Below are 26,600 nucleotides of genomic sequence, written 5' to 3' on the forward strand. Positions count from 1 at the left end.
AAACTTTAAAACTGATAAACAAAAGTATGTCATCATCAGAATGAGGTTTCAGGACCATCTTGAAAGCAAGAGTCTTGGGGCCCATGGATGAGATGTCTCAGCAGGTCAGCAGGACAATCCCACCAGCCTGGCAACTGGGATTCAACCCCCGGAAGCACATAAAGGTGAAAGAGAGAACACACGCAGGCGCACATACGCACTCACATACATGCTTTCCTCTGACCTCCACACATGCAATGGCATGTGTCACCCCCTCACCTCCCACACACACACTAATAATAAATAAATTTTTTTAAGAGCAAGAGCCTTATAAAAACTGGGATTGGAACAGAAATAAAAGAAATGACCTTTAAGAAACCCCAATGTTGTAGATTCTGTTGGGTTTCAGACTCTTGGACAAAAAGCTAAGGTGCATATTTAGCATTTCCAAAGCTGACCTGGCCTCCAGGTTTTTCCCAGCATCCCTCAGTCCCTACCTGTTACAGTGCAAACCTTGTCCTCTGCCCTGAACTTTCTAGCCAAGGGGCTGGGCTTCCCCTCCCCCAGAAGATCTTCCTTATATAATCCAGACATATTGGTCTCTCTTCTGTCTCTGCTAGAGTGCTTTTTCTCTCTCTCTTCCCCCTCCCCTGTGATTCCCTTCCCATGGCAACTTCCCTGGCCTCCTTCTTGGGACCAGTGAACCTGCTTGTTGAGTGGCTTTCCAATAAACCTGTCTTTATACACTTTAATCTGGTTTGAATTGGCTCATTTCACTGGCAGAGAAATAACTTCTCAGATCCTTGCATATGTGAAATGGGCAATGTCCCCATAGCCATGGAGTGGCTGGTGACAAATAGAAGAGCAAAGGCAGCTAAGAGACACCTGAGGAGAGGAGATGAACACTGATTTGCTGTATTTTATGTACAGGCAGGGACAAACACTGCCTATGGATCTCCTTCATGTAACCTCTGGTCTCTTCTGCTAAGGACAAAGGCCATTGTGTTTCTAGAAGACTCGGTGCATAGCAAAAAATTGAAAAAATGGTATTAGTGAAAAGATTCCATTTGCTTTCTAGAACACACAGCTGGTGCTGGAAGAAAGAAAACAGAGGTGCCCAAAACACCGACTTGTTTTTGTGCCATACAGAAATAAGGCCACGATTCTGAGCATCAGTAGAAATGGCAAAGAACTGCATTGGGGGCAGGAAGACATTCAGTCGAACTCCATGCTAATCCGATCAGAATCCAGGGCAGGAAGTTCTTTACTTTTGCAATGAATGAGGGAGCTCTTGGAAGCTGCCAGCACTGGGTCATCAGAGCAGTGGGACAAAGCACAGTGCTGAAAAGAGCTTCCACAGCCTCTGCGGAGCATCTGGCCGTCGAGGGGCCACCAGCCGGTATCTGTTGGCCCATTTGGAAATAAAACCGCAGGACGGGAGGGACATCAGTCAGCCACACTGCACAGTTTTAAAACAGGCTAAATAAAACAGGCATGGCTCAGCAAGGCCACTCAGCAGGTTAAAAAAAAAAAAAAGCCTTTACTATTCAAGGACTTGCAAACCGGAGTTCCAGTTCCAAATCCCCCCTAGAGGAAAGAGAACTGTCTCCCAAAGTTGTCCTCTGACATTCACGTGAACACCTATACCCACACAGACACGGATAACACATAGATACACACACATAACACAGACACACACCACCAAAGACAACAAACTACCAATTAAATGTCGTAATAGTGAAATCTCCCTCTCCACCTACCTTCTCCTCCTCTTCCAACCTTCTCTCTTTTCAAGAGCTAAAGACCACGCCTCCCCAACCCCAGCCTTGTGCAAGCCTGCACCATAGTATCTTTTGTCTTGTCGGAGATTCCCATCATCCTTTCTTTCTCCTGAACTCTGTTTGCATCAGTTTATCTTGAAAGACAATTGATGCTGATTGCTTTTTACTGGCAATTGAAATAGATGCTGCCCAACACTGTGCTATCACGTGGATAGAATGTTCAAGTGTTTGTAAAGTAGCTTATCACAAAAACGAAGTAAGTAGGAATTAAAGAAGTTGGAAATTATTTGGGTCCAACCTTTACATTCCCAGATCCTTAGGAAATTCTACTTGGTCAACAGACAAGTCTCTCCTGTCTCTCTATAGTATTCTAATGGTGATATGTCTCGGTCTTAGAGCATTTTCCTAACTTGTACAAGACCCTGGGTTTAATCCTTGGCCGCCACACAAGCTTGTATACACACACACACACACACACACACACACACACACATACACGTACGTGCATATATATATATATATATACAGAATATTGAAAATATGTAATGAAGACAAATTCTTTCGTAATACTGATAAGTAAAACAATATATCTATTAACAGTACTTATCAAATCATTTCCTATTTTCATCTAAAAGATTCATTTCACAATTACTTGTGTTAGCTACTAACTCATCAACAGAATTTAAGGGAGCTATAAATAATTTAGTAATAATTTCTTAAGGAACTATTAGGGTGGTAGTGGCAGTGCACACATTTAATCCCAGTACTGGGAAGGCCCAGGCACTGGAATCTCTGAGTTGGAGGCCAGCCTGGTCTACAAAGGGAGTTCCAGGAGCCAGGATTACACAGAGTAACTCTTGTATTGAAAAGCAAAAAAGAAAACTGAATCCAGAGGACAAACAATGTATATCCCTTCTGACCGCCCTTCCCAACTTAGAATGCAAGGGGCTTTGAGTGAAAGAATCTCCCCAGATGTTACTGAAGCAAGTCCATCGTCTACTGCAGGATGATGAGCCAGGCAGGTGCTTAATGAGCACTTGCTCAGTGAGTGCACGTGTGAGTTACTAATGACGGGCTGTAAATTCTAACTCATGGTGCATTGTGAGAAAGTGAAATGTTCAGCAATATGCACAGCACTTTCTTATACATTCTCTCTCATGAGCCATCAGTATAAATATCGTCATTTCCATTGTGCAGTTGAAGAGACTGAAGCCAGTTACATTAGAGAAGACTGAAGCCAGTCACATTAGAGACAGAAGAAAGAACAAAACTGCATTTTTTCAATATATACACCCCCTTTTTTTTTTCTAGTTTCAGTGGTATACTCCTTAATCACAGCACTCACGAGGCAGAGACAGACACATGTGTCACGTCTCCGAGTTCCGGGCCAGTCTGGTCTACAGTGAGTTCAAAGACAGCCAGGACTACATAGTGAGGCCCGGTCTAAAAATCATCGTCGTCAGTCATCATCATCATCATTATCATCATCATCATCTATATGTGTGTACATGTCTGGGAAAACTCTGCTAATTAAGCTTGAAGTCTACAACATGGACATGATGGTCTGGGACTTGGAAAATTGGCAAAATTTCTCCTTCTCTGACTTTGTCTGGGGAAGTCTAAACCTCCACACTCATCTCTACCTGAGGAATGTCACATACCCTCAATTTGTTTATAGGATCAATTTCCATTCTCCTGACAACACTGGTTCAGCCAGCACCTGAGATTCCTGAAATGCTTTCCCAACTAATGAGGCATTTCAGGTACCCTAAGCCTCCAGCCAATGGCCTTTGCCCATCCTGGATGTCCCTACTTACAGTCCCCCAAAACTGTATAAGCCTTCAGTCACCCTAAGTAGAGTCGCCCTGCCTACTGACAAGAGGCCCCAGTGTGGTCATTCACCACACACACTCATAGGGCTTCCAGACCCCCTTTTTGACGTCTCTGCTCCCATTGCCCTCATGGACCCAACAGGCCGATGGTCCACAAGAGCAGGGAGACCCACACACATGTGTGCAATGACCACGGAGGCCAAAAGAGGCCCCTGAAGTTGGAATTACAAGTGGTTTTGAGCCATCCCATATGAGTACTGGGAACTGAATTCCAGTCTTCTACAACAGTTGCCCTCTTTCCAACTCCATGATGTATCCTTTTAGACATTAGCTTGATGGTTTTCTTTGGGCTCACATGGATCATATTTTCTCTTAAAATCCTTTGGAGAAGTCCCCTCCCGCCCATCACACTATACTTTAATCACTTAACTGTATCCCTCCTACACCATAAGCTCCCTGCATGAGTAACATCTATAACATCTGTCCTGTTTCCTTGCTGCACTGTATGGCACAGTGTTCAAGCTGGGAGGTAAAATGTCACCCAAAGGCCCTTGTATTGAAGGCTTGGTCCTCGGCCTACAGCACTTCTGAGGGTGTTTGAACCTTTAAGATGTAGGGCGTTGTACTGGCTGGTTTTGTGTGTCAACTTGGCACACACTGGAGTTATCACAGAGAAAGGAGCCTCCCTTGAGGAAATGCCTTCATGAGATCCAGCTGTAAAGCATTTTCTCAGTTAGTGATCAAGAGGGGAGGGCCCAGCCCATTGTGGGTGGTGCCATCCCTGGGCTGGTGTTCCTGGGTTCTATGATAAAGCAGGCTGAGCAAGCCAAGGGAAGCAATCTAGTACGCAGCATTCCTCCATGGCCTCTGCACCAGCTCCTGCCTCCAAGTTCCTGCCCTGTGTGAGTTATTGTCCTGACTTTCTTTGGTGATAAACAGTAATGTGGAAGTATAAGCTGAATAAACCCTTTCCTCCCCAACTTGCTTCTTGGTCATGATGTTTTGTGCAGGAATACAAACCTTCACTAAGAAAGGTGTCATGGAAGGTAGTTAGTTCATTAGTGACACACCTTGTCAAAGATACACTTCAGCCCTACACTTCCTGACTTTGCTTCCCAAGTCACCATGAAGTAAGACAATCACTTCTTTTGTTTGTTTGCTTGTTTTCTTTTGTTTTTGTTTTTGGAGACAAGGTTTCTCTGTGTAGCCCTGGCTGTCTTGGAACTCACTCTGTAGACCAGGCTGGCCTCGAACTCAAAAATCTGCCTGCCTCTGCCTCCCAAGTGCTGGGATTAAAGGTGTGCACCACCACGGCCTGGTGACAATCACTTCTTTATGTCCTCCACAACACAAGGCACTGCCTCACTGCAGGCCCCAAAGCAATGGAACCAACCAACCATTTACTAGGGTCTCCAAAACTATGAGCCAAAATAAACCTTTCCTCTTTTTTAGTTAATATCACAAGGGTTTGGGGTTTTTTTGTTGTTTTTTGTTTGTTTTTTTGTTTGTTGTTATTTTTTAGTAGGAAGAGAAATCTGATTAGCACACACAGTATAGTAACTATAAACTGGATCTATTTCCACTTGAAATGAAGGGGGAGTTCCCAAGGATAAGATCCTCAAAAGACTGAGGTCTTAGAGTGAGCTCATTTAACATGATCACCCTCATCTCAGGCATTAAGGAAGAAGATGGTTTACAGAGGTGTGGCAGGAGTGGGACATGAAGTAACATAGTATGTTTCTATGAGCTTTTGAGTACATGCTACATGCAGTCTATTGTATTGTATTGTATTGTCTCGTATCGTATCGTTCTGTTCTATTCTATTCTATTCTATTCTATTCTATTCTATTCTATTCTACTCTATTCTGTCCTATTCTATCCTATACCCATTTTCTCTTCTACATGCTGGTGGATCAATCCCAGAGTCTGAAGAGTGTTCTGAGCTAGACTGCCTCTCTAGCCCCACACATCCATTTAAACTGACATGCTCTAGAATACAGATAAGTGCTTCATCCAATTTCCTACTAAGTCATTAAGGTATGGGGTATGAGTTACATATTTTGAAACAATTCAGCTGAGATTCTTTCCCTCCCTCCCACATCTTCCACTTCCCCTTTGTTCAATGATGCTCTCCGGTGCTGACTAAACCAGCTCATAACTCCTAGTCAGCAAACCCAGAAAGGAATTTCTGCATGGCCAGGAACTGTCACCAATAAGAGCTCTGAGTTACTTCTCTCAACTCATTCACAATTATTTCCCAATGCAACATTTGAGAGGCGCTATAATTCACTTGCAGCAGGCATTCAATTGAGTTGTCAGGCATGGGAGGTACCACACCACTCAACTTTGGAAGACCACAGACGTTAAGGGGTGTTTAAAAGCTGTAGCTTGAAGTTCTTTAAGTCTGCATTCCTTCCATGGTAAGGATAATTATGTTACCCTGATGGTGTGGCTTGAGGAGTAGGGCTAAGGGGTCGGGAGAGGGAGCTCTGGTCTGTGGTATTTACTTATTTCCAAAGTTTAAATAATTCTCCATGGTTTCAAGTTCATATCATGGAGCCATCGAATAAGCTAGTAGTAACTGCCTCCAGCACACCTAATATACCAATAGGTACATTATTCACCACAGTCACCTCAACAGAAGCAGTATCATATCTACTAGAGACCTCCAGTAAGAAGACAAAAAGCTTAATGCCTGACTCAGAAAGTGTTGACATCCTGCCCATTTCCAGTCACCATCCAGAATTCCTTTAATTTGTGTGTGTGTTTAGTTGTGTTTTTTTTTGGGGGGGTTACAGGGGAAGCGCAGGGTTCAAGCTGTCTCACCATGTAGCCCTTGCTATCTTGAAACTTACTATATAGACCAGGCTGGCCTTGAACTCAGGTCTCTGTCTCCAGAGTTCTGGAATTAAAGGCATGTGCCACCACACCTGGCTTTAACTTTTAGCATGCACCTTTAAATGTTATCATTTAAATCATTTACATGTTTAAATTTTAACATTTCCTTGAGGTTTATAATTAAAGTAATGTTCCAGGGATTAAACATAAACTGTCAGAATGAGGGAAGAAATGCCTTCATCCACTGAGCCATCTCAATGGTCCAATAAGAGGATATTTAAATCCTGTGGCTCAAGCCTTGATGCTGCATCAATGAAGTTCTGAGTATGGTTGGGGATGACAAATGATACCATGGCATCACTCTCGACCTGAAGGAACTTACAGTCTTATCAGGTGGTGAGACCACAGCATAAATAACAATAGTAATCGCTGTGGATTCAGGCTTGGGGGTGGTCAAGTATGGAGATGCAGAGGGTATTTGAGCAGCAGTGGGCTCCCACCTGGATGTGTCACATCACTTTTTATCCTTCAGACCTTTACTCACTCAGCACAAGATGGGCACAACATGAATCCACCAGTCCTATTCCTTCTCTTCCCTGTCCTTTGCTCTTTGATCCCTCTGCCTGCTAATTCCATCTGTTGACTTGAGGAAGTCCTATTAAACTCTGGCTTAAACTCCTTAGTATTGTAGCTTTCCATCACTCTCCCTCAGTAGTTGACCAAGATGCTCATATATCTGCCATACAAATCTGTAAGCTTCCCCAGGAAGGAGATCACATTTATGTTGTCACTATACTATATCCATTATCTAGCATAATGCCTGTCGGGCTCAGGTGCTCTCAAAACCCTTTTCTGAGCTTCATTACTGCGTCATGAGTACTGACTTTTACTAGAGTCTGGATTAGGACGTGAAGTTAAAGAATTAAAACAACAATAACAAAAGTCCTAGGGGTATTTTTAACCAATAGTGTAAAAGGTCTGAACAATGAACACCAAGGAACATTTATGAAAACACCTTAAGAAGCCATTAATAAGTGGGAAGATATTCTGTGTTCACGGACTGGAAGAATGCATACTGGAAAGATGTCCACACTACTCAAAGAAATCTACAAATTCAATGCGATTCTTACCAAAATCCCAATGACAGTTTTTTTCAAAGTAGAAAAAACAATGCTAAAACTCATGTGTAGCCACAGAAATCTCCAAAAAGCTAAAGCAATTCTGAGGGAAAAGAGCAAAGTCAGAAACATTATATTCTCTGGTTTTCAACATCTACTTCAAAGCTATTCCTGACAAAAACAGAACAATATTAGCATAAAAAGGACACACACACACACACACACACACACACACACACACACACACACACGCATGTGGAATACAAGGCCCGGAGGGCATGCTGGCATCTGTAATCCCAGCACTTGGCAGTCCAAGACAGAGAATATAGAATTTAAGGAGAGCATAGTGAGATTGTCTCAGAGACAGACAAAAACTCAACAGACCACAAAAAAGTATAAGATTGCCCAGAAATAAAGCCACACATTGATGGTTAATTAATCTGTGACAAAGAGGAGACAATGGGGACAGGAGAGTCTCGTCAATAAATGGTGCTGGGAACATGTTGACATGCAGATTATTAGAGGATGACCTCATATCAAATACAAAGGGCAACCCACACTGGATTAAGACTGGAAGCCTGAAGCTGCAAAGCCCACAGGAGGAGGCTGGGGAGAGGAGCGCCTCATGCTGGTTTGAGCAATGGCTTTTAGGTATGAGCCTAGCAGCACCTGCAACAAAGCCAAATAGAAGGGAAGAAAATCCACGCCAACCTTCATAAACTTTTTTTTTTTTTAATTAATCTCTTCACTCTGGTGTTAGTTTTGTTTATTGAACAGAAATTTCTTAGCTTAATATTTTTGCTTTTCTTGCCAAGCTGCGGTACTCATAAAAATAAATCAAGAAAAAAATCATTGCTTTTGTAACCTTGAGGTTACAAAAAAATCCTTCTGCCTCAGACTCTCAGACCAATATAATTCAAATGCTGGAATTATATTAGTACACCAGTACATCTATGCTCCAAACAATCAATGGTGAGAAGACAACCTGGGGCCAGTGAGGTGCCCAGCGGGTAAAGACTGACCAAACAGACCTAGTGTCTGTTTGATGGTCAGAAGAGAACCAACTCTGAAGCTGTCCTCCAACCTCCATATACATGCTGAGACACTTGTACCCCCAATAAATGTAACAATAATGATACTAATAATTCAAAATGTGATTTAAACATGGGCAAATGATCAAACTGGCATTTCTTAAAAGACATACTGGTGGCCAACAAGTATGTAAAAGCAGCCAACATTACTAACTACCAGGAAAATGCCAATTAAAACCAACCAACCATCAAAAAGACAAGGTAAATGTTGATGAGGATGTGGGTAAAGGGAGCCTCACCATCGCTGGGAACATCCACTTGTAGCCATTATGTAAACGACTCAAAGGTTCCTCACATAATTAAAAATGGTACTAACATAGTTCACGACTACTACTAGGATTTCCCAAAAAGAAATGAAATTGATTCTCGGGACCCTATCATCGTGACAACATAGAAGAATCTAAAGGAAAACTTTGCATTTTATGGACATGGAAGCTGATGCTGAAGGAAGAGGAAAGATAGGCCCAAGGCTTAAGTGGAAGAACTGGAACAGCAGGATCCAGTCCTGTGTCTGTCCTAGCCTGTCCCCTGGAACCATGCTACATAGGTGACCAAGAAAGGCATGCTCTGAATGGACAAGTTTACAAGTTACAAGTCAGCATTCCACACTCTTTACCGGATTCAGCCCTGGGAACTAACAGGGCAACTCAGCCCACAACATTCCAAGGAGCCTAAGTTGCTCAAGACAATCCAAGGAAAACATGTCGAGAAAAGTTGGCCAGCATGGTCTCTTACTCTTTCCCTCCCAGAGCACACTGGCCTATCTGCAGATTCCCAGATAAAAAATCGATTTCCTTTCTAGGTGTGTCAGTTAACAAACTGTGCACCACTCTCAGGCCCCGTGATGTAGAGATGTAGACGCAGAGGGGAGCAGGGAGAAAGGCAGGCTGCCCGTAAAGACATAACAAGGAGAACTAGACAGGCTGCTGGTCCTTTCTGAAACAAAATGCAAGCTTTGCTTCTCCTTAAGAATGGCTGAACACCCCTTTTGTGGTTTATGTTTAGGTTGCTTCCTCTTGAGAAAACAAGCAGTGAAAACAAACATAGATAACGAGGGACAGGTAATAAATCAGAGGGAGGGGCAACCTCACTCCCATCTCTGAGCTCAGGCTACACCCCTAGGCTTCATCCCCAACCCCGCCCCAAACCCATTTCCTTCTCCACCCTGAGATCTTAGGAGCTGGTTTCCAGCTCTGCACCACTGGCTGGCCACACGGCTTGCCCTGCGGACTGACCCACACACATCTTCCACTCCTTGCAGGAGTGGAGGCAGAGAGGTATTTGAATTCCGTCTGTGGGACTGCCCCTGCCCAAGCCCACAGATTTCACAGAAATACAATTTGCCAGAGGCAAGGCTCTCTGCGTTTGAGTTAGTCAGGACTCCTCCAAAAGACACTCCCACCAAAGTGAGAGTCGGTCTGAATTTCCAGGTTATAAATGTTGAGGTTTTGTTTTGTTTTGTTTTCATTGTGGTTGTGTTTTTGGCTTCACCCCACCCCCTTCTTGTTTTCAGCTTCTCACTGGCTGCATTTATCAGGAAAAGGGGGAAGGGGGATGGGGGGAAGAAGAAACATTTAGGAAAAGCCTACAGAAACTAGCCTAGCCAAACAAGCAGGAGCTCCCCACCTGCTTGGAAATGCAGAATTCCAATCGGCAGGAGCGCTTGCCCCGGTGGCCCTTTAGCCACTCAGTCCGGGGACAGCGCCCACTCCTTACCCACTCGGAAGATCAGGTCGTCCTCGATGGGGTTCTCTTTTCGCTTGCCGGTGCTGTACATGCTGGCGGGTCTCTTCACAGCCTTCTGCTTGACGTGCCCGCTCCCCGGGGACTTGACCCGTCGCTTCACGCCCTCGGTGGTGGGGGACACGTCGGCAGAGCGGATGACCTTGAGCTTAAACGGGCTGCCTCGGATGTGCTGGTCGTAGAGCCTGAGGGACAGGGTGAAGTCCCCCTCCTTCTGCACAGTATACAGGAACTCGTAGGTGCCGTTCTTGTTGTCTAGGATCTCTCCGTCCGCCACGCTGCCGTCAGGGGTGCTGAGCTCAGCGGTGAGGTATGCGTTGCCTGTCTTGCACAGCTCTCCGTCTTTGTCCTTAGTGGTTATAGTAACGGACATGGGCTGCCCGATAATGGTCTGCCTCAGCCCCTCGCCCGTGGCCACCGTCTCAGAGGCGACGGCGTTAGTGGTGAGGATGGTCCCCAGGTTGTGGATAGACTTCTTCAGTCCCTCGGTTTCCACGATGAAATCCAGCTGGTCGTTCTCGCGCGGGTGCAGTGGGAAGTCTTGGTCTGCCAGTTCGTTCAGCTTCTCGCTCATCTGTTTCTTCACCAGCAGCACCTCCGTCTCCGTGCCATGGTTGAGGGCCTGCGCCGTGAAGTTGCTGCAGCTCTTAATGCTTTCCTGGCCTTGGAGCAGGGTATCCAGTTGCGACTGCAGCACCTGCCAGGAACAGAGGCAATGACACTGTGCAGCCTGCAGGACACTTTGCCAGGAGCTGGGGCAGAGCCCTCCGCCCAAAAGAACCAACTTCTGCGTCCGCCCACTCAGGTGGCTCGGAACCATCTGCATTCCATTTAACCCAGTGAACCCTTGCTAAGTTGCATTTCCCGTACCATCTGGAGATTTCCCTTCTGCCTCACCCTGCCTCTCACCCACACGTGCATTTCTTAGGTCATCTGTTGGGGCAAAGAGAAAGGACGCTACCACCAGCAAACAAATTGTCTGCTTGGGGTGAATTAGTCATTACCCAGTGGCTTTTCCCTAGCGTTCAGAGCTGCCCATCACCACCTCAGGGAACAAAACCCAACTATTTGAGAAGTCTCTACACCTGAATAGCTGAAGCTCTCCACCCTGGCTTGGTGAACAGACTTGCAGAGCCAAACAAAGGCAGCAGTCAGGTTTGCTTTGAAGTTGAGGAACAGGTTAGTGTGGGTGAGAGAGAGCAGTTAAGACGCTCCTCCACCTTATAATTAAGGAAGGAAAACATTCCAGGCAAACCTTAAGCCCTGGAAACATTTCTATATGCAACCTCTCCTTACAGAGAACTCTAAGTTGCTACAGAAAGAAGTCACAGAGTCCCAGTTTTGCTGAAAGAAAAAAAGGGGGGGGATTTTTTTACTAATTGTAAAGAACAGTCCAGTGTTGGTCCCCAGGAAGTACAGGAAGTACAGCAGTGTAGGTCCCTGCCGCCGGTGTTAGAGTGCAGTAAGCAGGTACTGGGAGTGCAGAGCTCCCTGTGCCGCATCTCTTATGGGAAGCCTGCTGGACTACAGAGCTGCAGAGACTTACTTTGTGTTTGAGGCCATAGTTGACCTCCAGCTCCATGAGCAGCACGCTCTTTCGGACATTTAAAGTCTTCTGCAGCTCATCAAAGGTGGAGTGGATGTCATCCACGATGCTGGCCTTTTGATTAGTTAACTGATGGATGATTTCAGAGATGAACTGAAGAGCAGAATCTATTTCCGGGAGTCTGAGAGACAGGACAGTTGTTAGCGATCATTATTTAACTTCTACCTAGAAATAAATGCTCCAAAGCCTATCTACACCTTCAGTCTCTCTAAGCGCAAGGCACCTTTTCTATGCCACTTGCATCACCTTTAAAAGGCAATAGGATAGAAGGAGTGAGCCCCTCAGGGTCACGTCTATTTCAGTCTCTCTTCAACCATCTGGGTTAACTACTGATAGTACAAAGGTCTTTGAGGAACAGATAGTCCTTGTGGTAGAAGATGCCCTGTGCACATAGGACGTCTAACAGAGTTCTGTCCTCCGCTCCACATCTAGAGCATATTCCTGCTCCACCACTGCTAAGACATCCAAAATGGGTTTAGGTATCACCGAGTATGTGTGTGAGTGAGTGTGTGTGTGTGTGTGTGTGTGTGCATGTGTGTATACAGAATTGCCCATAGTAGAGAGCCGGGCGGTGGTGGTGCATGCCTTTAATCCCAGCACTTGGGAGGCAGAGGCAGGCAGATTTCTGAGATCGAGGCCACCCTGGTCTACAGAGTGAGTTCCAGGACAGCTAGGGCTACTCAGAGAAACCCTTTCTCGAAAAACTAAAAGAGAGAGAGAGAGAGAGAGAGAGAGAGAGAGAGAGAGAGAGAGAGAGAGAGAGAGAGAGAGAAAGAGAGAAAGAAAGAGAAAGAGGGGGGAAGAGAGAACTGCTATATTCTAAGTGTCTAGCTGTATTTTTTTTCTTCCAACCATATAAACTTCGCTGAACTCAGAGTATCTGGAGAACTCTTATAAGCTTCCAAGTTCCTTCAGGATACTTTTTTCACTAGGACTATTGACAGTAGGACTATCGACTATTTTGTTTTACTGCAGGTTGTTAACCTCCTTTTCGGTTTCTCTCATACACTACATGGCTACTATATTCATTTGTGTCCATGCCAAAAGGGGAAAAAACCAAACACCAACCCTCAAGACAAACACAGGAGGAAATCTGAGCAACCCCTGCTCAGCACCATTGTGCAGGGCTCAGGTTGAGAAGAGATCCCAGGCACCACCACAGGCAGAGAAGTATGCCACCAGCTCTAAGGAAAATCCCAGTTCTGGGATCACATGATCAAGGAGAACATAGGACATTGCTATGCAGACAGACAGGCTCGCATGGCCCTACCATCTCAGAGACACTGGATGTCAGGCCAGGCCTCACATGGGATGGGGAATCTGGAGGGACATGGCACCTTTTGTTGACTGCATCCAGCTGGACCTGGAGTGAGGCCTTGTGCTGCTCCACCACATCCTTCAGCGGGACTGTGGGGTGCTCCGCGTGCTCCCCCTCCGTGCACTCGCGACACATGGCGGTCTCACAGGACTGGCAGTAAAATTCCATCACCTGTGGGGAACACAGAGAGCTTACTCTGCAGGAAACACATACACATTCTCCCATCATTCCCAGTCACTAAAGCTGCTGGGGTGACAGTGCCCAAATGTTGATAGGACAGGCCTCGAACAGGTGCATGTGACGCCAAAGCCACTGTGTGGCTCTCAAACACTTTGGTCTCAGAACCTCTCTAAGCTCTTTAAAAAGTACCGAGGACTTCAAAAGAGCTTCTGAGCCAGGCAGTCCCAGCACTCAGGAGGCAAAGGAAGGTGGAGTTTTGTAAGTTCCAGGCCAACCTGGTGGTCTACATAGCAAGTTTCAACTATAGTTACACAGTGAGACCTTGTCTCCAAAAAAAAAAGTACTTTTACATATGTGGATTCTTTCCATAGATATTTGTTGTATTAAAAATAAAACAAAATGTTATTAATGTAATGTAATGAAAGTAATCGTGAAGCCACTTAAATATTAGTAGTGAGTAACATAATTTGTTACTTAAGATGAAAATGTTAAAACTTGGCATTGCTTTGCGTTTCAGTACATCTCTGCAGTGTTTTTGCTTGACAAAAGGCATCTGCCTTCTCCTCTCTGCTTCTGCATTCTTTCCGTCATGATAGAATGTATCAGACACCCTGGAAAGCTCCGCTGTATACATGGAAATGACAAACGCTGCCTTTCTACTGCCGTGCTATGACTGCAGTATTTACCTTGTGGATTCCCTGAGAGGTAAGCGGACAGGGGTGGGGGCTCTCCTGAACTTTATTTAAAACTGCCACTGCTTGAACAGAGATGCACTCCGCAGTTTTCATCGCGGCTCTATCTTACATTTTGCTGAATGGCCATAGGCAAATGACCTAACTCTACTGATCAACTTCCACCTCTGTCCAGTAGAGACGATAGTATCCATGACCGTAGCAGGCTCCACTGGGCTGCTGTGCAGATGAACTGGATTAATAGGCACAAGAATTTGATGATGCCTGGCACCCGCTCAGAGTAGTTCCCAGTTTCTGACTGCTGTGGTGATGGCAATGACATCATCAGCTTGTCCTTAACGTGAAATTAAGCCACTTATCCTAATTGGGCTGATGGACACTTAGTAACAATGTGACACAAAGCCTGTTTTGAATTCTCATAGGACTTTTGAGGGAGAGTTTTATGTGGCGTTTTTAGTCATGCACATACCAAAAAAGGCGTGCAGCTTGACCCAGCTTGATGGATGATGGGTTTTTCACAGTGCCACTGAAACCAACAAGGTCCTGACCACAGGACTCACCTACACAGAGTCCAGGTCATGCCTAGCTATGGCAGGTACCTCTGACAGGTACTCAACACTGCGAGATCTGGGGCTGTGGACTCACAAGATGTCCCTACTTAGGGTTCTAGAGGTTCGTGTCATGGCAACCCAAAGGACTCCTTCCTTATTTCCTCTCACTGCGGTAGTATTTTCTGGAGTGGGTTGTATTTTGAAAACGATCTTTCTGAGTGAACCAGGTTCAGGTAAAAGTCCTTCAAAACATTTCCACGATAATCTTAGACTACATGCACCATTATACTTTGATGCAGGAACATAGTAAGTTACAAGAATGTGTATTTCATTTTAATTTTTTTGTCACATAAAATGACCTTTGAGGACTACACCTGGGCCATAAATTGGAAACACCACTCTCATTTTTTTGGAGACCGGGATCCATTCATTTTTAAAGGTTTTGTCACATAGGAAGATCTATTGGGCTTGAGCCATAAATTGGAAATGTCCTTTCTTTCTCTCCCCCCCTTTTTTGGGGGGAGCAGGCATGGGGCTCAAACCTAGGGCTTTGTGGATGCTAAGCAGATGCCAAACCACTGAGAATCATTGTAGGCCAAAATTTTCTCTGTCCATCTCCCTGTGCACTATTAAATGGTACGTCAATAACAAACTCAAATAGAAATTTGGATCTCCCAAGGGAAGATTGAATGTTTGCTTTTTACTTTAAAATACATGTGGTTCTATTCAGTTCAATGTCCACCACACAGAAACTGCTAGATAAGATATGAGTAAGGGGTCCTCTCAGTCACTCTTCCTTTCTCTGGTTGGAGCTGCACTTTGGACTGTTTACAGCACTTTAACATATTCCTTTCTTTCACCATTCAGGAAACAGGAGGACCTAGAACTAATGCAGTGTTGTGCTAAATTTCCTACCATAAGGTTTCTGGAAATTACTTTTGGAAATGCAAATCTTAGGTGACAATATATGAGCCCTGTATCACAAATATTTTATGTATTAAAAAATCATCAATTTAAGAGAATTCTTGTCTTTCAACGTACTGGTGAAAAGGAATTATTCAAATTTTCCAATAAATTCTGAAAACTTGGGCTGGAGAGATAAGGTCCTGAGTTCAAGTCCCAGCAACCACATGGTGGCTCACAACCATCCGTAATGAGATCTGACGCCCTCTTCCGGTGTCTGAAGAGAGCTACAGTGTACTTAGACATAATAAATCAACCTTTGTGCTGGAGTGAGTGGGGCCAGAGCAAGCAGAGGTCCTGAATTCAATTCCCAGCAACCACATGAAGGCTCACAACCATCTGTACAGCTACAGTGTACTCATATACATAAAATAAATAAATAAATAATTTAAAAAATTCTGAAAACTTTTTTTTTTTTTAAATGTCCTCCCCAGGATCCATGGAGCACGATTCTGAAAGGGCTGAAAATCCTCCCAGTGACCCTTGGGGTACCACCCTGAGCACTGACGCTCTCTTCACTGCATGGCTTCAGCAGGTGGTTCACAATACCAGAACATTTTATTTCTGTATCATATATAAACAAATATTTCACCTTCATGATAAGTACTCAGGAAAATCCCACCAGTGCAGGAAATCACCGTGTGGAGGAGTCAAGAATGGAATGCGAAGGCTTCCTCCCTCAGGTTCTTCAGGGTGTGGGGACTAATGCAAGTATCTGGGCTGGAGAGTGTGACACACTGACAGTGCTCATCCAACCCACTGGCACATTTCCCCTGTCAACCCAGGCTGCCTCCGAATCACCGCATGCTGCCTCTGTGTGGAATGGGTTAAACAAGGCAATGCTTCTTTAGAAGTCTGTGTCCTTAGAGATCTCAAACCCTGTGCCATCTTACTGGCACTTTCTGGTCTGAGTTCAGTTGCCCTCCACAGTCTGAGGAGTGAGATGATGTGGGGAGAAAGTTATATGAAGAGAAAAGCATGAAGTAAGACATGGGCACTAATAATCTGAAATCTCATTGAGAGCAGAGCCCATCATCCTAAGACTACCAGCCGTCTTCTCGACCTGTTCATTTCACTCTATGTGTGTGAGCATTTTGTCAGGGGCTTGCAGAAGAGGACGCTTACAGATGAGTCTAAGCTGCCGTGTAGGTGCCTGGAACTGAACCCAGATCCTTAGCAAGAGCATCCAGTGCTCCAAGCACTGAGCCGTCTGTCTCTCCAGCCCCTCTTCTTACTTTATGGTTTCAACAGCTGATGGCAGGAAAATGGATTTACTGAATAAGGAAATCTCTGTCATATCACTAGCTGATGACTAAGCTAGTGGACTAAGAATGGGACATAATTTCAGTGGTCACACATGACAAAAATTACAGCCTTTACAAAATTGACCCAGAAAAGTCACTAAGCAGAAAGAAAGAAAGAGAGAGAGAGAATAATGGAGAGAAAGTATGATTTCCAGAGTTGCCGCAATATTATCTTTCTTTCATTTACTTTTCTTTGTAAATATAGAATTTCACTATGTATCACAGGCTATCCTCAAACTCACCATCTCCCTGAGATAGCCTCTCATGTAATTGTAATTGAAGGTGTATGAAATCATGACTAACCTTCAGCACAGTATTTTAGATGCCTTAATTTCCAATGGAGAAAAAAAATGTCATAAAAAAGATACAAGATGAGGCTGGAGATTGGTCAGCTGTTAAGAGGACTCCCTACTCTTTCAGAGGACACAGGTTCAGTTCTCAGTACTGACATGGCAGATCATCTATGTGGTGGTTTGAATAGGAATGGCCCCCATAGACTAAATATTTGAATACTTGTCCACCTTCAGCTGCCTGCTGATCTAGATGTAGAACTCTTAGCTTCTTTTCCACCACCATGTCTGATTGCATACTGTCATGCTTCCCACCATTAGGATAATGAACTAAACCTCTGAAACTGTAAGCCAGCCCCAATTAAATGTTTTCCTTTATAAGAGTTGCTGTGGTCATGGTGTCTCTTCACAACAACAAAACCCTAACTAAGACAAATGTCAGTCTCAGGGGATCCAAAGACCTCTTCCAGTGTCTGCGGGCTCTGTATACACATGATAGACTGACATATACCCATACACACAACACCATAGGCAAAACATCCATACACACCAAAGAAAAATAATAAAATTTTTTTAAAAGAGAAGATGGCCTACTCCAAAATAAATGAATAATAACTGTCTTTTAATAAATCCAGATTAGACTTACTAGAGCATAAATTAACTCTTACATATGGTACCAGAATTAAAAGAAACTGTATACATACTTTCAAAAATAAACAAGTAGAGAAATCAAGAGATGATGCCTCATCAAATAGACAATATTAAAGACACAGGAACTTTAAGGAAGAACCAAAGAGAAGTACTCCAGCATTGGAAAGCATAACAACTAAAATGTAAAATCCACTAAAGGAGCTTCAAAGACAAAAGAGCAAAGAAATAGGAACACAGCCTAGGACCAAATATGTAATAGAAAGAGGTAATATTTGAGGGCCAGCAAGACAGCCTAGTGCACAAGATGGCTGGTGGCCTGAGTTTCATCCCTAGGACTTACACAGTAAAAGCAGAGAACCAACTTTGTAACATTGCCCTCTGACATCCACTCCCAAGCTCTGACGAGTGCCTGCTCCCCACCCCCAATGAATATATATAATAATATGTATTTGTTTTTTTTTTTTAATGTTTGAAGAAACCAGAGCTGGAAACTCCTCAAATTTTGGTGAAAAAAACAAATCAACATAGCCAAAAAATCTGCATAAACCCTAAGTAGCCAACTCAAACAGAACCGAACCAAGGTACCTTACGACCAATCTATTACACCAACAAGAGAACCCTGAGAGCAACAAGAAACGGACAGGAAATAGTCAGTAAGGTTAACAATGCAGTTCCTGTCCCAGAACATTTCAAGGCCTAGCATGATGTCATCAGCCTACAGTCCCAGTATTTGGGAGGTGAAGGTGGGAGATTGTAAGTTCAAGACTAGTCTTGACTAAATAGGGAGACCCTTTCTCAAAATGACCAAAGTCTCAGGGCTGGAGAGATGGCTCGTTGTTAAGAGCATGAACTGCTCTTAAGTAGTACCTGAGTTCAGTTCCTAGCACCCACATCAGGCTGTGTACAACTGCCTGTAACTCTAGCTCAGGAGAATTGGATGTCTCTGGTCTCACAAGGCACTGCACATACCCACACACAGACACACACACAGATACACACTCACACACACAAAATTAAAATGATAAAAATAAATCATTAAAACAACAACAATAGCTGGGCAGTGGTGGCACACGCCTTTAATCCCAGCACTTGGGAGGCAGAGGCAGGCGGATATCTGAGTTTGAGGCTAGCCTGGTCTACAGAGTGAGTTCTGGGACAGCCACAGCTATACAGAGAAACCCTGCCTCGAAAAACAACAAAACAAAACAAAAACCAACAACAACAAAAAGGTTTGGAGTCATACTTCAGTGATAGAGCACTTACTCAAAATGCACAAGGCACTGGATCTAACCCCCACACCAATAGATAAATAAATGTCCAAAGAAACAAGTTGAATGTTGAACATAAAGAAGTAGAAAAAGAAATTTTTTGTAAAGTATGAGCAAAAAGCATCAGACATAACAGACTGAGGCAAGTGTTGCTGTCACGGAGAAAAGTGTGCAACTGACAGGACACGGAGAAAAGTGTGTAACTGACAGGTCACGGAGAAAAGCGTGCAACTGACAGGTCACGGAGAAAAGCGTGCAACTGACAGGTCACGGAGAAAAGTGTGCAACTGACAGGACATAATATAAGCTGAACGGGGAAAAAGAAAAGAAAACTTTATTTAGATTGACCAAGAAAGGGGAAAGCCTCAAATTACTAAAATCAGAAGGGAAAGTGGGTAGATTCCTATTGACATCTTGGAAACATAAGGAATTAGAGTGACATTATGGATGTTGCATGCCAGCAGGCTAAGCAGCCCCAATGGCACAGACAAATTCCTAGAAACACCCAAACTACCAAAGCAGATGCAAAGACAAAATGAGATTCTGAATAGACACATAGTCAGAAAACTGCCAGCCAGGACAGTCTCTGACCAAAAGCCTCAACGGTAGAAGTGAACGAGCTTTTAGTAAGGCATTATCCCAACCTTTCCCAAATACTTCCAAAGATATATAAGAGGAATTGGTTGTGGTAGGAAACACCTTTAATTACAGCCCATGAGAGGCGGAGGCCAGTGGATCTGTTTTGAATGTGAGGCTATGTGTTAACATACTGTACATTAACACATACTGTCTATATAGAGAGTAGTAGAGTGCCAAGCAAGAAAAGATAGTAAGATTCTGTCTCCAGTCAATCAATCAATCAATCAATAAGTAAAAAAATAAACAAGTATGTAAAAAGGCAAACAAATAAGTAAATAAAGAAATGAATAAAAAATAAGTAAATAAAATACATGTGTGTGTGTGTGTGTGTATACACTTGTGTGTGTCATTTCCTAATTCACTAGGCCAAGGGCATTGCAAGACAGTGGCAGACTGATCTCCCTTGTAAATTTGGGATTGCACAATAAACTAAGGAAACTGATCCAGCCATATATCAGAAGGATCCCAGGAGTGCAGAGAGTCACACATGAAAATCACAACCAGGACATGTCGTAACACCAGGGCGAGATGTCTGTAGGTATGAGGCTACTTTTATGGGATGTTGAATTAGGGCCAGTGAATTAGGAGATGGGACACACACACACACACACACTTTATTTATTTATCTATTTACTTACTTATGTACTTGCATGATTTTATGAATATAAAACCCACTAACTGTACATTTTCAGGTGTTGGAAATACTGAAAATGGTGTTATATAGTTTTTACCTAAAAAGAAAAAAAAAAGAAAGAAAGAAAAAGGAAAAAGAACCCTTATTCAGCTTTCAGTTGACAGCAGGAAGTGTTCATTGTCCGTGGCTCAACATCCCAAGTACATCCTGGGAGAAAGAACTTGGGAATCGTTTTGAAGTGCCGAAAGCAAGTGGTTCTTTAACGCTCATTCTAGGCTTTAGCAGCTGAGGCTTGTTGAGTTCAGCACTAATCGTGGGGTGACTCTGTGCCCCTCAGCTGAGCTCATCCATTTCTGGAGAGATGATGCCACTGTCCCCAGGGGTGGGAGGGCAGCCAGAGGCCAGGGTGAGCTTATTGCTGTTGACAGGTGGTCACCGTCTGTGTCCATCAGCAGAGGAGCTGGCAGGACCACATGCATTCCTAGGGGGAAAAGGATGCTCCAGGCCCGTGGCCAATCTGGAGGGCTTTGTGGAGATCCTGACAGTTGATGGGGGAGGGGAGGATCCTGAACATCCCCTTCCTGTCAACATCCTTGTTAGTAAGGAGCCTCACTGAGCACTGACAGGGTTCCCGGGTTATTTGTCTACCTAGGATCACAAGGCATGAGCTCAAGTGTTGGCTTTAAGAGCAAAGAACCTCTTAGATCACTGCCTGCCATTCCGTTTTCTTGAGTACTTGGCAGTGCTGTCCCTGCAATTTAATGAGCAGAGCACACAGCATTTCAGCAGTGGACAGGCTTTCATCCACCGGTGCTAATCAGCATGGCAGCGCCCTGCATTGCTGCTAATCACCCGATTTTATTAACCTTCATATGCTTGACTTGTTTTTAAGGATTTACCCATGGCAATTAACTGCATAAAATTTATCTGGGATGCCGCGTTTGGCTTGCACACGCAATGAGCATTCCCCATTTCAAACCAGCATAGCCATGAGGTCCTACAATCTATGATCAGACAACGGAGTGCTTTAAGATGTATGCTGCCAATTCCCCAGGGCCTTTCACTGGCTTATAAATTTTATGATCCTGAAGAATCACAGTGATTCTACCTGTAGGAAGTGCTCAGAACATACTTTAAACTGTTTTTGCTCACTTCAAGGAGGGTCAGAGCCTTTAGATAGATTTAGTTTTGGAGGGGTTGGATGAGATGCATTTGGTAGAAAGGAGGGAATAGGGTACGTTAACATGAAGAATCTTTAATGGTTCTAGGGTGCCGGAATTAGCAGGGCATCTGGCATCCAAGGTCTCTGGTGCTAACATGGGCTCAGATAAGCATCTTTAGGAGAGTCTTTCTTTTCTTTTGAGTCAGGGTCTCACTATTTCAACCAAACAGGCTTTGGACTCAGGCTCACAGAGATCCTCCCAAGTGCTGACTGATGACATGCGAGAGCAACCTAGGAATTCTTTTCCAATTTGTCCCCCAGGTGGTAGCCAGAGATCCCGCCTTCCTTAGTTTTTCCTAAGAAAGGCAGTGCCATTTTATGGAAACTCGTTACTATATATACTGTATACACTGTGGTCGCATAGAGAAAACCCAGAACTATAATCAGGAGCACACACACACACACACACACACACACACACACACGCACATATATTCACATATACTATCATTCATGCTATTTATTTCAAAAACATCTATTTGGAGCAGTGAGTAAGGCTCAGTGGTAAAGCAGGTGTTCAGCCCTGGGCTGAATATTCTTAGCATCAATCAGTCAATCAATCAATCAATCAGTCAGTCAATCAGCTTTAATAGCTACCTAGCAATCAGTTATGAGTTTATAGTAACCTCAACAGGTGTCTAATATTGTAAACTTATATTTCTAATTTTTACTATAATATAGAAATGACAACACTCATGGTAAATCATCATCTTATCTAGTGATTTCCTTAGAAATAATTCTCCTAGTAGAATTACTGAATTAAAAGATGAATGTCTACCTAAAACATTTGTTATATTTTGGCCCAACCAACATCACTTTACTGAAAGCAATTCACTCTTCTCCCCCTGAGATTTAAGACAAGATCTAAAGGATGGATGGTGACTCTGAGAAGTTGTTTTCTCCTTCCACCTTACGTGAGTGCAGAGTTTGAACTCAGGTCATACGCCTGTGTGGCAAGAACCTTTACCTCATGAACCATCTTGCCAGCTCTATTATCTTTTAAAATAACTAAATGTGAAACTTAACCTCTGTGATGTGATTTTTAGTCAGTTATACCCTCCCTGTGGGTTTTTTACATTCTTTTCTCAACTTCTTTTGAGATACTCATAGTTTGCTTATCAGTGCTCTTTACATATAATGAACCCTCTGAGGCACTTTAATTAAGAATTTTATGGTTAGTATTATAAGTTAAATTATTAATAGCTTTCATTTTTTCCTCTTCCCTAGATTTAGGTAGCAGGAAGATAAGTGTGTCATAATTTTTTCTCTCTCTTTCTTCCTTCTTTCCTTCTTTCTTTTGTTTGTTTGTTTGAGACAGTGCTTCTCTGTGTAGCCCTAGCTGGCCATCTGAGTCCTGGGATTAAAGGCACGTGTGGCCACCGCCCGGCTAAGTACAGCTTTCTAGCTCTCACTATTCGGTGTATACGAAGAACCACAGACACGATTTCCTTTCACATTGCACAGTCTGTATTGTTGCTCTTTTCTTAGATTCTTGGGTTTTGTGTGTGTTTGTTGGTTTTTGAGACAGGATCTCATTATGTAGCTCAGACTGGGTTTGAACTCACACTGCCTTTGAGGAGCTGTCAACTCCTCTTGCCTAAGCCTATGCCATACATCTGGCTTCTAACATCCTGAGTTGTAGTCTTTTCAAATAAAGGAAACTACTTTATTTAACCTCTAAAAAGTCTCCTTTAAAAAAAACCATGGAATTATTTACCCCATACATTAGACAAATATTCCTTTCTGTGTTTTATATAGTCCTGTTTGTCCTTTCTTTATGTATTAAATGGTTGTGAATCTCAAAAGATATTTTGAGTTTTTTGTTTCCATTAACAGTTGACGGGGCGGATGCTCTCAACCAACTACAGGACTGACACAAGGTCTCCAGTGGAGGAGCTAGAGAAAGGACCCAAGGAACTGAAGTAGCTTGCAGACCCATAGGAGGAACAGCAATATGACCCAACCAGTACCCTCAGAGCTCCCAGGGACTAAACCACCAACCAAAGAGTACACACGGAGGGACCCATGGCTCCAGCCGCATATGTAGCAGAAGATGGCCTTGTCAGTCATCAATGGGAGGAGAGGCCCTTGGTCCTGTGAAGGCTCAATGCCCCAGTGTAGGGGAATACCAAGACAGGGAAGCAGGAGTGGGTGGGTTGGTGAACAGGGGGAGGGGAGATGGGATAAGGGGTTTTCGGAGAGGAAACCAGGAAATATAAATAAAGAAAATATCTAATAAAAATAAAATAATTGACAATTTAATTTAGCACATTGTACAGGAGGTAAATATACTGACTTTTCTGAAAAATAACTTATTTATCTTTATTTTACACACATGATTTTTCTGCCTTCGTGTATGTCTATGTGAGGGTGTCCAGTCCCTTGGAACTGAAGTCACAGACAGTTGTGAGCTGCCATGTGGCTGCTCGGAATTGAACCTGGGGCCTATGGAAGAGCAGTCAGTGCTCTCAACCGCTGAGCTATCTCTCCAGCACACCCCCCACCCCTTGGGACCTAATTATACAGTCAATTTCAGTGGGCTCAAGTTCTTCCAATCTTAGCTTGGCTTCACAGATTGTCTTCCTAAAACATGTGGGTTTTAATGTGTGGGATGCAGATTCTCACATGAATGTACTCTTTCTTCTGGAATATGTCTTCTGCTCTGGGCCCAGTGGTCCTCTCTAATCCAACCTCTTATTTTACTTCAGATGAACATCTCAGTAAATGCAAACTTGGTCCAGCCTCAGTCTCACTGTTTAATCTATGATTCAAACAGTGAACTATCCACCTCTGCCTTTGAAGGTTTAATGCTCCACATTGCTCCTGGAATCGAGGTCAAACACTTTCTTGATGATATCACAGTGTGTCACAATCTCTCCCAATCTACTTTTCTGGTTCCTCCCTGCAAGTCTCCTGCCCACCCGTGTTCTGGCCCCACCTTCAGACTTCATGTTCCAGGTGCCCCAGCTACCTGCTGTTCCTGAACACCACCCCACCTTATACCGATTATGATGTTACCTTCCAACTGTCTTTTTTTTTTTTTTTTTTTTTTTTTTTTTTGTATTCTACACAACCACCTGTTCAACGTTAGGCTGGTGCCTACAGTGGGACTCCTGCTGTTTGTTTCTAAGACTTCCTTCCCTGTCAATCAGGATCTGCAGAGAGCTCCATGACTGAACTGAATTTTAAGGGAACTTGTACCTGTTAGACATGGTACTTAGGATGGGAGCCCAGGCAGAGCGTCTCAGTATTTACTCTGAGTCAATAAGAAAAGAGGTCAGAAAAATAACATTTAACCTCCTTTGAGATGAATCCTTTAAGCTTGTTTTTGTAAAATCTACACTGTAGTGTCCCTTGGATTATCATCTATATGTTATACCTCATTCTTACTGGCTCAGGGTACTTCCCATTAAATAGTTACAGATGTGCAAGTGATGGTGTCATCTTGTGTTTGAAGCTATGAAGCTCAGGATGCTCTTTCTTTTAGCCCTAGCTTCACTGATGTGTCAGTCAAACTGGTGCTTAGCCTGTCCAAGCCTGAGACTCTCCATCTAGGGTAACTCATACCTGCTTTGTAGACTGTTGAGAAGCCGAGGGTGGGTGTCTTGCAAATCTGTTCTACCATCTGCCGAAGATGGAGTACTTAGTGCCAAAGCCTCTGCCTACCTGTATTTGTTCTAGAGGGAAAGCTAGAAGACCAAACAGCCCACAGATGACAGTATGAATGTCATTGGGCAGGATGGCAAATGACACGAGGGGGGTAAATGCTATGAAGAGGTGGCCTGGCTGGACATAATGGCATGCGACTTTCTTTTCAGTTCTCAGGAGGAGAAACAGGCTTATCTCCTCAAGTTCAAGGCCACCCAGGTTTTGTCTGAGACATCTAGACCAGTAAGGGTTACTACATAGTGAGACCCAGTCTCACAAAAAAGAGGTGGCTTGGCTTACCCAGAGAGCATAGCTAGAGAAAGCTCTTCTGGGAAGGAAATGGAAATGAAAGAGAAGAACAAACACATAAGAGAAGCCATAGAAGGAATGGCTCAGCCAGCCTGGAGGCAGGAAGCCCACTGAGGATGTGAAGGAGGCCGGGCAGGCGGCAAGGGAGCAGGCACAGTGCAGCATGAGACGCACTCAGTAGCTAATAGACATTGCTCGGCTCTAACAACCACTTGCTTTGGCCGGTGGTTTATAATATGTGGACTTATATTACAAGGAGTTACAAATACTTTTTAATTGGCCAGTATAAAGGGGTAAAGTGAATAAAGTCATCGATTAGAATTAATATATTGTTAGGATTGGAGGTATAGCTCTGTGACGGGGCATGAACATTCATGAAAACCTGGGCTTGATTTCTAACACCAAATCATCATCGTCGTCGTCGTCATCATCATCATCATCACCCAATTCAGGGAGCAGTGCTAGAGACTGAATGCGAAGACTTTCATAGGCAGGGTGTGGTGGTTTGAATGAGAATGGCCCCAATAGGCTTACATATTTGAATGCTTGGTCCCCAGTTAATGGAACCCTTTGGGGACAATTAGGAGGTTTGTCCTTGTTGGAGGAGGTGTGTCACTGGAGGCAGGGTTTGAGATTTCAAGATTCATGCCATTCCCGGTCTCTCTCTGCCTCACAGTTTTGGTCATGTCTCAAGATTTAAGGTCTTGGCTACTGCTCCAGCACCATGCCTGCCTGCCTGCTGACATGCTCCCTGATGCGGCGCTCATGGGCTCACGCTCCGAAACTTAAACGCCAAACAAAATGCTTTCTTTCCTAAGTTGCCTTGGTCATGGTGCATTATCACAGCAATAGAAAATCAACCAAGGCACTAGGCATGCATTCTACCACTGAGCTATACTTCCACCCTCTAAGAAATGTGTATATGTAAAGAGAGTCTCTCTGT

At 43.8% G+C, this 26,600-nt stretch overlaps 1 protein-coding gene across 7 annotated transcripts in view; it reads right to left on the reverse strand.

Annotated features, from left to right (window-relative positions):
* Trim2 (tripartite motif containing 2) overlaps positions 1-26,600 on the reverse strand; it is a 152,043-nt gene that overhangs the window by 18,185 nt on the left and 107,258 nt on the right. For all 7 annotated transcript variants that reach the window (XM_031374214.1, XM_031374211.1, XM_031374215.1 and 4 more), the window contains exons 4-6: positions 13,326-13,477; positions 11,929-12,109; positions 10,356-11,079 (exon numbers count right to left, since the gene is read on the reverse strand). In XM_031374214.1, coding sequence (XP_031230074.1) covers positions 10,356-11,079; positions 11,929-12,109; positions 13,326-13,477 — 1,057 coding nt within the window. The remainder of the gene's footprint in view (positions 1-10,355; positions 11,080-11,928; positions 12,110-13,325; positions 13,478-26,600) is intronic.

This window comes from Mastomys coucha, unplaced genomic scaffold, assembly GCF_008632895.1.
Source record: "Mastomys coucha isolate ucsf_1 unplaced genomic scaffold, UCSF_Mcou_1 pScaffold16, whole genome shotgun sequence".
Taxonomy (NCBI): Eukaryota; Metazoa; Chordata; class Mammalia; order Rodentia; family Muridae; genus Mastomys; species Mastomys coucha.